This window comes from Haliotis rufescens, unplaced genomic scaffold (assembly GCF_023055435.1).
Source record: "Haliotis rufescens isolate VD_foot unplaced genomic scaffold, xgHalRufe1.0.p SCAF_6, whole genome shotgun sequence".
NCBI classification, from domain to species: Eukaryota; Metazoa; Mollusca; class Gastropoda; order Lepetellida; family Haliotidae; genus Haliotis; species Haliotis rufescens.
This window is the reverse complement of record NW_025964334.1, coordinates 56,748,286-56,764,937: the sequence shown is the minus strand read 5'-3', so window position 1 is coordinate 56,764,937 and position 16,652 is coordinate 56,748,286. Positions and strand designations below refer to the sequence as shown.

Here is a 16,652-nt window from a genome sequence, read left to right as displayed (position 1 = left end):
ACATGCAACGGCAAGTCAATTGTTCACCCGAAAACACACGGGAACATATATAGTACAAGTCAAAATAGGGAATAGCATTCTTTTTGACACTGATGCGTCAAATTTGGAAATGTCCTCCACATGTCTACCATAAAACTTTTTGAAAGCTTTCTGATGCCTTGAATGTTGTAACCTTGATCAAACAACTTCTGAGCAAGAGTCGTATTACACTCTTTGAAATCTTGGTAGAAAGTGCCTGCTTGATTGTATCTCAAAAGTGGCGAAATACACAAACCAAAGGCTTGAACGCTGCAAAAGTAATGTCAAATGCACCTCTCCAAATACAATCCTTAAAGTTTTCCGCCAGTTCTATGTGCAAACCTCTACATCAGTGTGATACCTTCAAAGGATGTGTAATCTCTGCATTCCAAGTTTGGGTTGCTATATCAGATATTCGTAAAGAAATGGCCTATTCATTGACATTAAGAAGACCTGCTTGTTGGCATTTTATACTTAATTTGGATATTTGGGACTCCCAAATAAGTTCGAAACATCCGGGAATTCACATCCAAGCTCGACACAACGTGATTCGACCGTATACATAACGGTTTGCTATATATTAACATGTAGTCGCATGTAGTGTATGTACTTACCTGGACACGGCGACACATTGCATATTGTTCGCTCTGTTTGAAAATTCTCTCCATAACACAATCTGCCGCCATTGCTAGAGGGAGGATTATTACATGCCCTTGACCTTGTCCTGATTCCTCTTACACCTAAGCCACATGTTGACAGGCAGGTTTCCTGCCATTCACTCCAACCGGACCAGTTACCATCAACTGCAAACATCAGACACAGCGCGATATTCAAACAAGTATTCTTGCTCCTCAAAAGACGCCAGTTTGGTTTAACGCCGCCGGAAACAGTGTTCCAGATATATGACGGCGTTCCAGCCAGTGGGATGAATGCCCTAAGCGATACAGGTCTGAGACTTTGGTGAAACCCACAATCACGAGTATGGTGCCGTGAAGTCTTGAAACCAGGGCGAATCAAGGATTGATCCAATGGTCATAGGTTTCTGGTGCGCAAAGGGTACGGGGCACTTATGCCCTGATGTACGGAAACCAGCCATCCAGCCCTCCACGGGGTTCTCAATAATTTGAGATTGAAAAGGTATCAGCTTCCTTGTGGGCTCCGAGTCAGTCTCGACTCATACATGTTTATTAATCAAACGTTTGTTTGTTGTTTAATACCACACTCAGCACACCGCCTCCGTGTCTAGTGGTAGAGCATCCGCCCGGAGAGCGGAAGGTCCGGGGTTCGATCCCCGGCCGCGTCATACCAAAAGACGTAAAAAGAGGGTACTTGTTGTTACCCTGTCTGACACTCGGCATTAAAGGGCTAAAACAAGGACTGGTCGGCTCGGAGTCAATATACTGTGTCTGAGTGGGGTATTCATGTTAAACTGCGGCATGGTATCTCAGTGAGCAAGCACTATAAATCGGCATTAGTCCGGACTAGTACAAGCAGCCACACAAACACACACACGTACATGCACGTCGCTATATAAGTGCAATAATCTTGGACGCGACGTTAAACCCCATTTCACCTCACCTCACCACACTTAGCACTGGAAAAACTTGAACAATGATCACCATAATTGTCAATCCATTGTGCCACTTTGCCAAATATCACTTCTGCGTTCTATTCAGTTTGTGCCTTATGTGTAAATATAAGACCTCAATTTCTGAAGATTCGCTTGATGACGTCGTATAGTGGACGACGTTATTTTTGAGAGGGGGGTGTTTAGTGAATTGTTTCCCATTGATGCAGTTTGACAACGCAAATAAACATAATTGCCGAACGATCGCATTCAAAAGCGGGGAGATATGAGAATCGGCATTGGGAGAAAAGGTACAGGTAATCGACATGAGGGTTGTGAGAATATGTGGGAAACACCACACTTAACCCACTTGTTCGTAAAATGGACTTGTCCGACATTGCCGAGGTCGGATTCTGTTGAGAGAGTCATCTTTATTTCTATACGGGTAAATATTTCAAAGCTTTTCATCCTCATCCTCAAGGAGGCTGTACATAATGTTGATATCTCATATAAGAAATAAACGACTTTTTATGGGACACCAGAAATGTGCTTTACACATTGTGCCCATGTGGAGAATCAAACCCGGTCATTTGGCGTGACCACTAGGCTACCCTACCGGCCCTGTTCATGTAAGAGACGCAGGCATATAGGATGAGGAGGGGGTTTGGTATCGAGAATGGATATTTTCCCAGTAACAGTTACAAACCAGATTCTTTTCTTAATGATAAACACAATGTAAATTATGTAGCATTTCTTTTCAACAGTCTGAAGCATAACTATTTTTTTCCAGAATTTCCGGACATAATTTATTTTTTTCGACAAAATCAGATGTGATTTACAAGCACTTCTGTACCTTGTGGTACACTCACTTGGCTACAGATACGAAGGTTGCGTGTTCGATCCTCGCGAACATAAAGAAAACTTGTTTCATTTGATTTTACATTGCACTACGGTGTGTTTAAATGCAAACTAAATTCCTAGCGAGAAACATCAATATTGTTACAATCTAAACGGAAGTTGTATTAATAGTATCCCCGGGATATTAAATCCCATGGGATGACGTCACTGGAAGTTTTTAAGTTACAAATGCAAGTCCGCTGTGATATTGCTGAGATATTTAAATATTTTTGCTAAAAGCGGAGTAAAACCATACTCACTCACTCACTCACTATAAATGCGGGGGAGGTCGGGTAGCCCAGTGGTTAAACGTTCGCTCGTCACGCTGAAGACCCGGGTTCGATTCCCGACATGGGTACAATGTGTGAAGCCCATTTCTGGTGTCCCCCGCCGTGATATTGCTGGAATATTGCTAAAAGCGGCGTAAAACCATACTCACTTTCTCACTATAAATGCAAGTATCGAATGAGTTGATTCTGATCATGACTTACTTGGGCAGTTGTTCTGTAACTGACAGCTGACTGCCTTGCTCTCCACCCTGGTGCCTTGGCAGTCCTGTCCGCCATTAGAGGGTGGGGGGTTGGAACATGTCCTGATGCGACTGATGGGTTTCGTTGCCTCTCGCCCGCAGGTCACAGGACAGACCACAGCAGCCGGATTCCAGGTTGCCCATTCCGAAAACCCACCATTCACAATACCACCTGTAATAAGATGTTGTTAGGACTTATCGGGGTGTCAATAGGAATCATCAGAATGTCATTAGGAATCATCAGAATGTCATTAGAAATCACGGCATTAAGAATAATTGTGATATCATTAGGAATCATGAGGAAGTCATTAGGAATAATAATAATGTCATCAAGAATCACGAGGAGGTCATTAGGAATGATAATTATGTCATCAGGAATCACGTGGAGGTCATTAGGAATAGTAATAATGTCATCAGGGATCACGAGGAAGTCATTAGGAATAGTAATAATGTCATCAGGAATCACGAGGAGGTCATTAGGAATAGTAATAATGTCATCAGGAATCACGAGGAGGTCATTAGGAATAGTAATAATGTCATCAGGAATCACGTGGAGATCATTAGGAATAGTAATAATGTCATCAGGAATCACGAGGAGGTCATTAGGAATAGTAATAATGTCATCAAGAATCACGAGGAAGTCATTAGGAATAGTAATAATGTCATCAGGAATCACGAGGAAGTCATTAGGAATAGTAATAATGTTATCAGGAATCATGAGGAAGTCATTAGGAATGATAATTATGTCATCAGGAATCACGTGGAGGTCATTAGGAATAGTAATAATGTCATCAGGAATCACGAGGAAGTCATTAGGAATAGTAATAATGTCATCAGGAATCACGTGGAGGTCATTAGGAATGATAATGTCACCAAGAATCACGAGGAAGACATTAGGAATAGTAATAATGTCATCAGGAATCACGAGGAGGTCATTAGGAATAGTAATAATGTCGTCAGGAATCACGAGGAAGTCATTAGGAATCATCATGCCATGACAGATTTATTCTAGATACATGAAAGAATTGGGTGGTCCTTACATTCTGTCGACTAGTATACTCAAACGTTAAACCCAACTGTTTAACTTCTTCAGACTCTTTCGTTGACATACTATTTCAAAATGACGATCTTGATGGACAAAGTGTAAAAGTTTCCACAGAGAGACATGAAACATGATATGCCTCTTTATGAAAAGCAAATGTAGGATACTGTTGGCAGTAAAATTATCTGGTACAGGATATTCATATTTAGGTCCCCTCCCTTTTGTGTATAGTGGTTCCGCACTTGACATGAAATAAACAAGGAATTGTGGTCCAGCCACTCGCCTACCTGATACTGTCAAGTACCCATTTGTAGGGAGGTTTTTGACGGTGTAAGTGTAACTTCCTTCGTCAGCCTCCTGTGCATTTCGGATGAGCAACTGCCGTATGTCACCGGCTTGTACTAAACTGTACTTTGATCCTGCAGTCAGCGGCACACCATTCCTGGACCAGACACCGGTGGGGGACCCTACAGGAGACACGCGGGTCTGGAAGACCGCATCAGTTCCCAATGTGGCTGTGATGCTGTTCAGAGGAGCTGGAACAAAATGACGAAGTGAGGGAGTGAAATTCTATAATCTTCATGTGTATTCAATCAATAACGGAATTATGCTCGATGTTATTTTCCATTGACCGACACTATAAGGAACCGACTATTTGAAATTCGGGGGAGGTGGGGTAGGGGGTGGAGGGGTGTGAGCCTGGTTTGGCTGAGATTTCGCCTGGAGATGAGATATTTATTCAGTTGCGGCTGCAAAACCATATATCTTTTTAATTAAAACCACGAGCCTTTTAAGAAGAATGTAATTTTTGTTTCAGTCAATTTCTTTTCTTCAACAGTCTGAACCATAATTTATTTTTTCTCAAGAATTTTCTTGGACAGTTTATTTTTTGCGAGAAAATCCCAGCCCCATCACCCCTCACCCCATCCCGAATATCAAATGGTCGGTCCCGGAAGTGACGTCAACATTCCAATCTCCTATCACGAAAAGAGTACATTATTTCACCGCTTGAATCAATCAAGTGTAATCTGAATAAACGGCTGTTTGGAGCGTCCTGTTATTCGATCGTACCCTAAAAGAAGCTGTAGTGGCGAATAGGTCCAGTATATCTTTCATAATAGAACAGCGATAAAGGCATATGTAGCGGGTCAGCGTATCAATCTACATACACACAACAGTGAGGGTGGCCTGGCGTACATCCCCGTCAACGACGACACTGTAGTCACCAGCGTCTGAATGCTGTACGTTGGGGATGGTCAACCTGCGATCAGCACCGTTGACGCTCTTCACATATCTGGTGTCACTTGACAGGTCCATGTCTCGGGTCCGCCACATGATGTTGGAAGCATCAGCGCGACTGAGGGTGGCCTGGAAGATGCCAGAGTTACCCACGAGTACGGTAAAATCCCCTGGAGGGCTGAGGATGATCACTGAAACACAGAGAAACTATGACATACTCACCCAGTACACAAAGCCTAGGGATAGAGTAAAGGGGTTTGTGATATGAACATTCAAAGTAATTTGCAATTTGATTTTCACCAACGTGTAACAGGAGATCTAATATTCCTTCACAGGGGATCTAGTATTCGTTCACAGAAGATCTAATATTCCTTCACACGAGATCTAATATTCCTTCACAGGAGATCTAATATTCCTTCACATGAGATCTAATATTCGTTCACACGAGATCTAATATTCCTTCACAGGAAATCTAGTATTCGTTCACACGAGATCTAATATACCTTCACAGGAGATCTGATATTCGTTCACAGGAGATCTAATATTTGTTCATAGGAGACTAAATATTCGTTTACATGAGATCTAATATTCGTTCACAAAAGATCTAATATTTGTTCCTAGGAGACTAAATATTCGTTCACGTGAGATCTAATATTCGTTCACAGGAGATCTAATATTTGTTCATAGGAGACTAAATATTCGTTCACCTGAGATATAATATTCCTTCCTAGGAGATCTAATATTCTTTCACGGGATATCTAATATTCGTTCACAGAAGATCTAGTATTCCTTCACATGAAAACTAATATTCGTTCACAGGAGATCTAATATTCCACAGGAAATCTAATATTCCTTCTTATGAGATCTAATATTCCTTCACAGGAGAACTCATATACCTTAACAGGAGATTTAGTATTCGTTCACAGAAGATATGCGTGCACAAATATTGGCTTACCGAAACACGCTAACGCTGTCGACATTAAAGCAATTTAATATTAAATATATGTGTGTTATCAGCCACTTCAGCTGTACATAAGTTAGCATAAATTATCAATGACAGAGAATAATCAGTCCAGATTGTCCGCCGAAACAGATTACAATTTAGCGTAAAGGGCAAATAGTTGTGAAAATTAAATGGACCACTGAATATCAGTGACGGCATGTACACCAGGTGGTCGCAAAAGAGTAGGCATGATGTGGCCTACCGGTAGCACCCGCCATTCACACAACTTGCATGCAATAAGTATGTATAGCCTGACGCCGCACAGCAGTACTCCTGTCATGCGACGGCGGCTTGTAAACAAACCAGACAATCAAGTGATCGATCAAGCAGAAAATCTTGCGACACGATAGTGTATTTTTTGTTGCAGCTTATGAACACGATATGTAAATTTTAAACTGTGGCTGTTGTGTAAAAGTGCAGGGACCCTGCAGCTTAACAGAAATGAAAACGTGTATGAAATATGGTCGTTTTGCAACCGGGAGAGGACGGTTTAAATAATTCCTTCGGAGTTGACTCAACATAGATAATGACATATTAAACGAAATAAAACTCGTCCTCAGCAGGTCTTCATTATATGACATTGGAAGTCCCAAAACAAGGCGTGGCGAAGTTATGTTTGATGAATAGTTTTCGGCTTCTAATAAATACACATTGGATCAGTAAGTGTCCTATCTTGAAATGCTTTCCAAAACATAATATAAATGTCGAACTTAATGCTTGCTTTACTATAACAAACTCATTGCACGTTTGCTAACATCATATCACTTGACAAAGTAGAAACAATTTATGAATAACAACTTCTTTATTTACTGTAAAGGCGATGTTTCGGTATAGATCCTTATACCGTTGTCAAGCAACGTACTTACTTAGTTTGGGTTTTAACGTATTCTTTCCGACATATAGGTATGTCGCGCCCATATGCAAGGCAAATACAGAATATATATACTAGTAGTAGTAGGTGGAGGATTAACAGTAAAAACAATTGCATAGATTACGTGAGTAGGTTAAACACCTCATCCAACCTGTGTATACTTAATCCTGTTTAATTGGCTTCCTGTCTTATTGGCTTCCTCCTCCTCCTCCTCCTCCTCCTCATCATCATCATCATCATCTTCATCATCATCATCATTATTCAGCCTTGCTTGATAGCGGTATAAGGATCTATACCGAAACTGAGTAATGCCCATCAAACAATTGACCACATGTACTTGGTTTAGGTACAAAAACACATTGATAACATATTTACGTTGCTAAAATTACACAACACTTTTATCGTGAATAATGTTCTTTTAAACATCGCAAACAAACATGTAACATGTGAGAAACTAAACAATACATCACTAATAGTATATATGGAGCACAGTAAAAAGGTGCTTACAAGTGTTAAACAAAGTCACACACAATTTCATTGCACATTAAAAAACGTTACGTATAAAACATTGAATTAAAAAAATAACACGTTCGTTCTTTTTCGCCATTGACATAAATACATTACCTGTCTCCTTAGTGAGGGCTGACCTGTGCAATGCCGTGACAATGTCCGAAGCATGTCCAGACAGTTCCTCAAAGTTCGCCATCTGAATCACTGACTCGTTCGAACTAGCAATACCTTGAAGTTCACTCCGGTATCTTCGATAAATTGACTTGAACTGTTTGACATATACATCTATCCCAACAGCCAGAATGAACACCCCAGCTGATTTCGAGCTTGACGCAGCCGCCAGGGTGTCTTGTGGGTAATTAGAGACACCGTCGGTGATGACCACCATGGCCTGAGAGTTTGATGATGGCTCTTCCAGCAGCAATGTCAGCGCTCTCTGTATCCCTACATCAGTAGACGACCCCCCGCCAGGATAGTCCACCCCGTCTATTTGTCTGAGTAGGGAGCTGGAGTTGGATGAAGCTTGAATAACATCAGTTACAACACTGCCGAATACCACAATACCGACCCGGGTGCCATTGTTCCTGGTAAAGGTTTCTTCTACAATTAGTTTCAGAGTCTCTTGGATCAGACGGAAATTGTCCGTTTTGACACTATGTGATCCATCAACGACATAATATACAGTATACGGTGAAGAGTCATCTACAAAGAAAATAAGAGTTTATCAGAATATTGCTATATTGATTGTAATTGTCGATACAGTATAAGTTGTAGAAGGATCATTTGGGGTACATGGGGTTTTATGCTAAACTTATAAGGTTTAAAATCACGAGCCTGACGAGCTGCAACCAATTTATCTTACTGACATGATTTAATATGACATTGTGAAATAATTCAAACAAATTCAAAATTAAGAGAAAACAGCTGTTCGATTAAGCCTAGGTGACCTTGCGCTATTTCAGGTGAATTCCATTGACTCGGAAAAAGAGTGCGGCTCTTTGCTGTGAGTGAGTGAGATGGGTTTAACGCCGCTTTTAACAGTATTCCAGGTATATCACGGCGTGTCAGCTTAATGTGGGAGGAAAGCCCAAAGTGATGCAGGTCTCAGACGTTTACCACTTCGGTGAAATCCACGAGCACGGTTATGGTGCTGACAAACCTAGAAACATAATCGGGGCGAACCGGGATTCGAACCCACAATCATAGGTTTCTGGCGTGCCCAAGGGACGCACTTCTGCACAGCGAATGGCGGCGCCTTAGATGACTGGGCCACCTGTGTCCCCTTCTTTGCTTTGAAGCGGGGTAAAAGGGATTTATTCTGCCATCAGAAAACCACGTGCAGCCTGATTTGCGCGGGGCGGGTATAAGGGATGTATTCCCCTGCTGAGAAATTTATTACCCTCCAAGGCGAGATACACAGTATTTAATCAAGTTCACGTGGACAAATCAGATCTCATCATTCCGACTTGGAGGTATGATGTTTGCTTTTATAATAAGAAGCTATTTTGTCATGACGGTTGATAATTGGACAAAAATCATGAATATGAATAATAAAATAGCTAGAGAATATGCTATCATTCATAACTACACTTTGTAGATTTCGCAAGGTAATGTGATGTAAAAATGATAGAAGAAAATGTGATTGTCACAAGTGTCGGATAACAAGGTAGACACAATTTGATGGACAACTTCTTTAATACTGTAAAAAGCGACGTTTCGGTATAGATCCTTATACCGTTGTCAAGCAAGACAACGGTAAAAGGATCTATACCGAAACGTCGCTTTTAACAGTATTAAAGAAGTTGTTATCCATAAGATTGTGTCTACCTTGTTTTCCGTCAACTTCTATGTAATGCCTATCAAACAATTCAAAGTGTCGGATAAGTGAGCGATCATCTCACAGTTGAAGGGGAGGTAATTCCGGAAACCATAGATGGCTCTTACAGACGACCTATATACCCACACAACAAAACCCAACTACCACTACCACTACCACTACCACTCCCACACCTCGTTGTCCATCGCTATCACCTGTCAGCACTAATTAACTGTTAAGTGTGGGCTTTCATTTGTCCGTTGCGAATCACCTTTTAGAGCCAATTAACTGTTGACTTCCCTTGTTAAGTTTCCACCTTTTTGATCTTGTTACCTTTGTTGTACTTACAGGTTCATATATATGCTATCTGCTTCACAGCATTTATTTACCCCATGAAAGAATAAGTATATACTCCGAAACGTTGTGCCTTGTGTTTCTCATGATAAATGTTTAGAAGTTGACATCCATAATTCTCTTCCTTAATGTATCAATTCTAAATGCCAATCAAAGACTTAACAGTAAAGTATGCTTACCTTGTATTGAAAGATGCAGTAGGACCAGTGTCATCACAACAAAACAGACAACAGGCTCTGTCCTCAATGTCATTGCTGGAAAATGAATGATCATGAATTCATTCAGAAAATGCAAACTGTACTTGCTTTCTCATTCTGGATTAAACAACAACCATATGTAAACAAAGTAGACGTTAAACGTTTTGTGCCATAAATTAAACCAAGTTCAAAGTAAACAATTTCATTATCTATTTAGTGATGAAATGTTACATATATCACTAAATATATAATTAATATTTTAATCGAGAGAAATAACATTTTAAGCCGAAACTACCTCCTTAACACTTTAGTTTTCAGTATTGGATCATTCATGAACTCCGTTAGAAATATTAGTTTTGTCTTTTCTTTGTCAAACAACAGGTAATCTCATGAACATATAAGCATTGAAGCTCACTCGATGAGCCAAACATGTTAATTGACATGAAAATAAACTATCCTCAATGAATAATAATCTGATTGAAACAACGACATTGGTGTGACTGAAGATGCTTACCGATATGTCGCTCCCGTCTCTTCTTCCCTGAGTACAAAATGACTCCATTCGCGCTATTTTTTCACTTGAGAAAATACACGATAATGTATACAGAGTGACCCCTTTAAATCGCTCCACGACATACTGATTGTGTCTCTGTAGTCGAGCCTTTGTTCATTTGCATCTGAAGAATAGCCTGGGTGTTAATAGTCAGTTTGTTCCCATCGCAATATAGGGTAGTCGATGTAATCTGGATGCGTAACATAGCAACACCTATATACACAAACCTACATACCTAAAGCCAACCTCCGTTATACGAACACCTCGGGATAATCAGTTCGTGATATGCGAACTTCGTAACTGAATAACAGTTTGAGTTACTCCTCGAGGTCAGGAATGCATTATGACGACTTTTCGAGATATCCGTATTCGTGTTGTAATGTGTATCACCATATTAAACTTAATCGAATGATCGAAATCATGCCGATCACTTGTGCAGTTGTATCCATATTTAAACCGGTAATATTCACACACACATACATATATATATATATATATATATATATACAGTCGAACCCCGTTGTCTCGAAATGCTAGGAACCAGATACATTGTTCGACTTAACCAGAGTTCGACACATCCGGTCGACATTACTACCTAGCCATCAGATGACAAATGCAAAAGTAACATCGTGGATGCTTGTAAATACCATTTATATATAACAAGAAATATAAGAAGAAGCATATTACATCTACGTTTATACATCTACATGCAATTTATACAAAGACGATAAATTGTCTCATCAAGGTAAGTTGTAACTTACTTTGAAGTCTTCGAGACAACCAGGAAATCGACACATCCGGGTAATTATAGTGGTAAATATAGTAAGATTTTCTCGGGACCAGACTATGAGTTCGACACAACCGAGGAATCGACACATCCGATTTTGAGACAAAGGGGCGCTTCTGTACATGCAACGCTTCTTAAAGTCATAAGGTATGGTGATTATAGACATTTTTCGATGTAAACATGTGCAATGAATCAGGTGTTTAAGGTTCTTTCAGACAATATAATATACATAGTGGTTTAAAAGAGCTTTAACATGCTAATACTAGTGAAGATATTTCCCGTACGTGTGTACCTGCACAAGTCCATGTTGAAACCCCATGCAGGTATATACAAAGTAGGTAATTTAACGAGGTATATATTATGGTGTCATCAGCGGGGTGATTTCTTACCTGGCTGAACAAAGGATACTACCTTTTGAAAAAAGTGCTCAGGTCAAGCCGGGCGTGGGAAGCCATTGATGAAATGAATTTGTCTGTATTTTAATGCGCTAATGCTTTCAATCTGTCAAACTGGCAAAGCGCGACGGTGTAAAAAGAACTGAACTCTCATTGATGGCAAGACCAGCTTGTGGACAAAAATAAACATTGAATTTATCGCAGAGCGTAACGCAGGTCTACATAGAGATCACCGCCCAGTATATGTCCTAAATAGGAGTGAATGTGTTTGAGTAGTTATTCAACAATTTATCACTGTACGTGTCAGGTAGGTTTGTTACAAGAGTACAAAGAGAGCTCCTTGGCTTGTAAATGGATAAAAGTACATTAAATGTTGACAAAACCAGTAGGTTTAGCATGGCAAACGAACAGTCTAAAAGCATTAGACAAACTTTTTGAAGTCTAATTTTCGGTTTTCTCGAACTGAATGCTCCGATCCAAGCATTTCGTTTTTCCTTGTGAGTGAGTGAGTGAGTGAGTGAGTGAGTGAGTGAGTGAGTGAGTGAGTGAGTGATGGAAGGTCACATAACCATTTCATTCTACCGGGTACCCATTCACTGCTGGGTGAACAGAGGCTTATTTAGAAGTCACTACCCTAAGGAGACACATACCACAGGAACTACACGTGAGTCATAAAGCTCACGCCTCGTCCAATATTTTTCTGCAAACCTAATATGACACCGTATACGGCAACTAAAGTCACCATTACTAATAATATATCGCCCTTCCATAAGTCGGGCCGTGCCTTGATACAGGTCCCACCACACGCAATTAGAAGGAGTGTGCAGTGAGGTATATAGCAGCTGTGATTGGATAATATTGTATAAGATTTTGATGGTTTTTATGTCTACATCTACCCAGTAACCATGATCTTCAAAATGCAGTCCTGTTGATTGGTAATCACTACGTAGACTGAATGTGCCCGCATATTTTTGAGTATCATTAGGTTGAGACCTGCTGTTTGTGTGTGTAACTCTCTTCATAGGAAATGGGCTGGGCAAGATTTATATTTTAGCTTTAAGGCCCTGGATGTGGAATGTATGCCTCGGAATGGCTGTTGAATGCTTAATACTTTATAAAAAAGATAACTGTGGTGTTGAAGTCACTTAGTTGTGTGTCCTTGAAAAGGAATATAAGTAGAGGGAGACATTACTTGTAGGCTTCAAATTAGTAATCGTTGTTTAGTTCTAAGAGAGACAACACGTTTACCTTTCGCAGGACATTCGTTAGTCAGTCCACAGGTGTCTTCCCTGGACTGCCTGCTGTCTCCCTGGCAAAACTGGCCATTGAACAGCGTGGAAGGACTGTCACAGTTCCTTAACCTGAACACCACCTTCGTGGCTGTAGTGCCACATGACACCGGACAGATCGTTGAAGCAGTGTTCCACCCTCCCCAGACACCCCATTGACCATCTCGATCTGAAATACAGACATAACCATTGACCATCTCGATCTGAAATACAGACTGAATCATTCACCATCTCGATCTGAAATACAGACAGAATCATTCACCATCTCAATCTGAAATACAGACAACACCACTGACCATCTCGATCTGAAATACAGACAAAACAACTGAACATCTCGATCTGAAATACAGACACAACCACTGAACATCTCGATCTGAAATACAGACAAAACCACTGAACATCTCGATCTGAAATACCGACAAAACCACTGAACATCTCGATCTGAAATACAGACAAAACCACTGAACATCTCGATCTGAAATACAGACAGAATCACTGACCATCTCGATCTGAAATACAGTCAGAATCACTGACCTTCTCGATCTAAAATACAGACTGAATCATTCACCACCTCGATCTGAAATACAGACAGAATCATTCACCATCTCAATCTGAAATACAGACAACACCACTGACCATCTCGATCTGAAATACAGACAAAACCACTGAACATCTCGATCTGAAATACAGACAAAACCACTGACCATCTCGATCTGAAATACAGACAAAACCACTGAACATCTCGATCTGAAATACAGACAGAATCACTGACCATCTCGATCTGAAATACAGACATAACCATTCACCATCTCGATCTGAAATACAGACAGAATCATTCACCATCTCGATCTGAAATACGGACAGAATCATTCACCATCTCGATCGGAAATATAGACAGAACCATTCACCATCTCGATCTGAAATATAGACACAATCACTGACCATCTCGATCTGAAATACAGACATAACGGTTGACGATCTCGATCTGAAATTCAGATATAAACATTGACCATCTCGAGCTGAAATACAGACACAATCACTGACCATCTCGATCTGAAATACAGACATAACCATTCACCATCTCGATCTGAAATACAGACAGAACCATTCACCATCTCGATCTGAAATACAGACATAACCATTCACCATCTCGATCTGAAATACAGACACAATCACTGACCATCTCGATCTGAAATACAGACACAATCACTGACCATCTCGATCTGAAATACAGACATAACCATTCACCATCTCGATCTGAAATACAGGCAGAATCACTGACCATCTCGATCTGAAATACAGTCAGAATCACTGACCTTCTCGATCTAAAATACAGACAGAATCATTCACCACCTCGATCTGAAATACAGACAGAATCATTCACCATCTCAATCTGAAATACAGACACAATCACTGACCATCTCGATCTGAAATACAGACAACACCACTGACCATCTCGATCTGAAATACAGACACAACCATTGACAAATCTCGATCTGAAATACAGACACAATCACTGACCATCTCGATCTGAAATACAGACACAATCACTGACCATCTCGATCTGAAATACAGACAACACCACTGACCATCTCGATCTGAAATACAGACACAACCATTGAACAATCTCGATCTGAAATACAGACATAACCATTCACCATCTCAATCTGAAATACAGACATAACCATTGACCATCTCGATCTGAAATATAGACAGAACCATTCACCATCTCGATCTGAAATACAGACATAACCATTGACCATCTCGATCTGAAATATAGACCATTGACCATCTCGGTCGGGAAAACACTCAGAACCACTGACCATCTCAATCTGAAATACGAACAGCGCCTCTGACCTTCAGGAACTGAAGTATAGACATATTCAGTAATCATCTCAATCTTATCCAATTACAACCAGGGCAACTACATCGTCTCAGTGACATACCCCAACACTTCAGTTGGGAGTACTGGTAAGAAATGGTCCTAAGCAACATTTGACAGTCGTACGAGACGACTTAGTTGATGGGGTGAACAGGCTTGGTGATTTGAGAGGCATCGTATCCTGACGGCGTGGGACATTACACATAACATCACTACTAGTCTGAGCTTGAGACCGCCTCCGTGGTCTAATGGTAGGACGTCCGCCCGGAGAGCGGAAGGTCCGGGGTTCGATCCCCGACCGCGTCATACCAAAAGACGTTAAAAGATGGAACTTGTTGTTGCCCTGTCTGGCGCTCGGCATTAAGGGGATAAGACAAGGACTGGTCGGCTCGGAGTCAGTATACTGTGTCTGAGTGGGGTATTCACCTTAAACTGCGGCATGGTATCTCAGTGTGCTAGCACTATAAATCGGCATCAGTCCTGACTAGTACAAGCAGCCACACACACACACGTGCATGCACGTCGCTATATAAGTGCAATAATCTTGGACGCGACGTTAAACCCCATTTCACCTCACCACCTCTGAACTTGAACAACGACATTATAGAACTTATGGGTTTCATAAGACTTTATCAATTCTAAGAAAATTTGAACATTTTTCTGTTTTACAATCAAACACCTTCTTTCTTGTAGGAAATCCAATGAAAGAAATTACTTTGAATTAGTCAATATGTCAGATGATTTTACACCTTTAAATGACCACTTTCATTAGTTGTCATTGGTAAATGTTAATAGGAAAATGCATATATCTACAACAAAAGAAGACACTTTCATTTAGAGTTTTTATTAACATTGATTGCTTTTGTGTGACAATTGGATAGTCAATAAAACGTGTCTTGTTCATAAAAAATAGTATATAATTGTTGTTCGAGAGTAATTCCAATTTAGATTTAGAAATTTGTTTTGTTTGTTTGTTTGTTTTTTTCTCTAACGTCACACGTAGCAATAATCCAGTTATATTCCAGCTAACTGAGTCTAGACCAGGCAGTCGATCTACTCAATTGGGATACGATGACTTGCATCAACCAAGTCAGCGAGCCTTACAACCCGTTCCCGTTAGTCGCCTCTTACGACAAACATATTCACCTTTTCGGCAAGCATGGATTCTACCCCGGATCTTCATGGGTTTTAGAAAGATGTGGAATGAAAGCTAGTGATGGACAGTGCAGTACCTTGACAAGTGTCTCCTCCATATCCTGCTGGACAGACACACTGGCAGGAGATAACGTTCAGACCGCCGCCATTTTGACAGTTCTTCGTACAAGCTATAACAAAACAATATATGATCAAATATTGATTACAAAACTGTATGAGTGAAACAAGGTGAGTTAAATACATATATAGATTAAGGATTCCTTGGGTTCTTAAAATGATTTAATGACATGAAATTTGAGCATTAGGTTTGGAAGACCAAAAGTGTTATAGACAAAGACACTCGCCACGTTGAGGCTTGTTGTGATATTTTTATATACACTACTCGTACGTCATAATAATAATAATAATAATAATAATAATAATAATAATAATAATAATAATAACAACAACAACAACAATAATAATAATGATAATAATAATGATGATGATTATGTAGATGATGATGATGATGATGATGATGGTGATGATGGTGATGATGATGGTGGTGG

General features: G+C 40.3%; 1 protein-coding gene across 3 annotated transcripts in view; it reads right to left on the bottom strand.

Moving 5' to 3' along the window:
- LOC124146845 overlaps positions 1-16,652 on the bottom strand; it is a 61,647-nt gene that overhangs the window by 25,628 nt on the left and 19,367 nt on the right. For all 3 annotated transcript variants that reach the window (XM_048386700.1, XM_048386702.1, XM_048386701.1), the window contains 6 exons: positions 16,182-16,274; positions 13,027-13,236; positions 5,223-5,483; positions 4,341-4,589; positions 2,974-3,183; positions 633-821 (listed from right to left, as the gene is read on the bottom strand). In XM_048386700.1, coding sequence (XP_048242657.1) covers positions 633-821; positions 2,974-3,183; positions 4,341-4,589; positions 5,223-5,483; positions 13,027-13,236; positions 16,182-16,274 — 1,212 coding nt within the window. The remainder of the gene's footprint in view (positions 1-632; positions 822-2,973; positions 3,184-4,340; positions 4,590-5,222; positions 5,484-13,026; positions 13,237-16,181; positions 16,275-16,652) is intronic.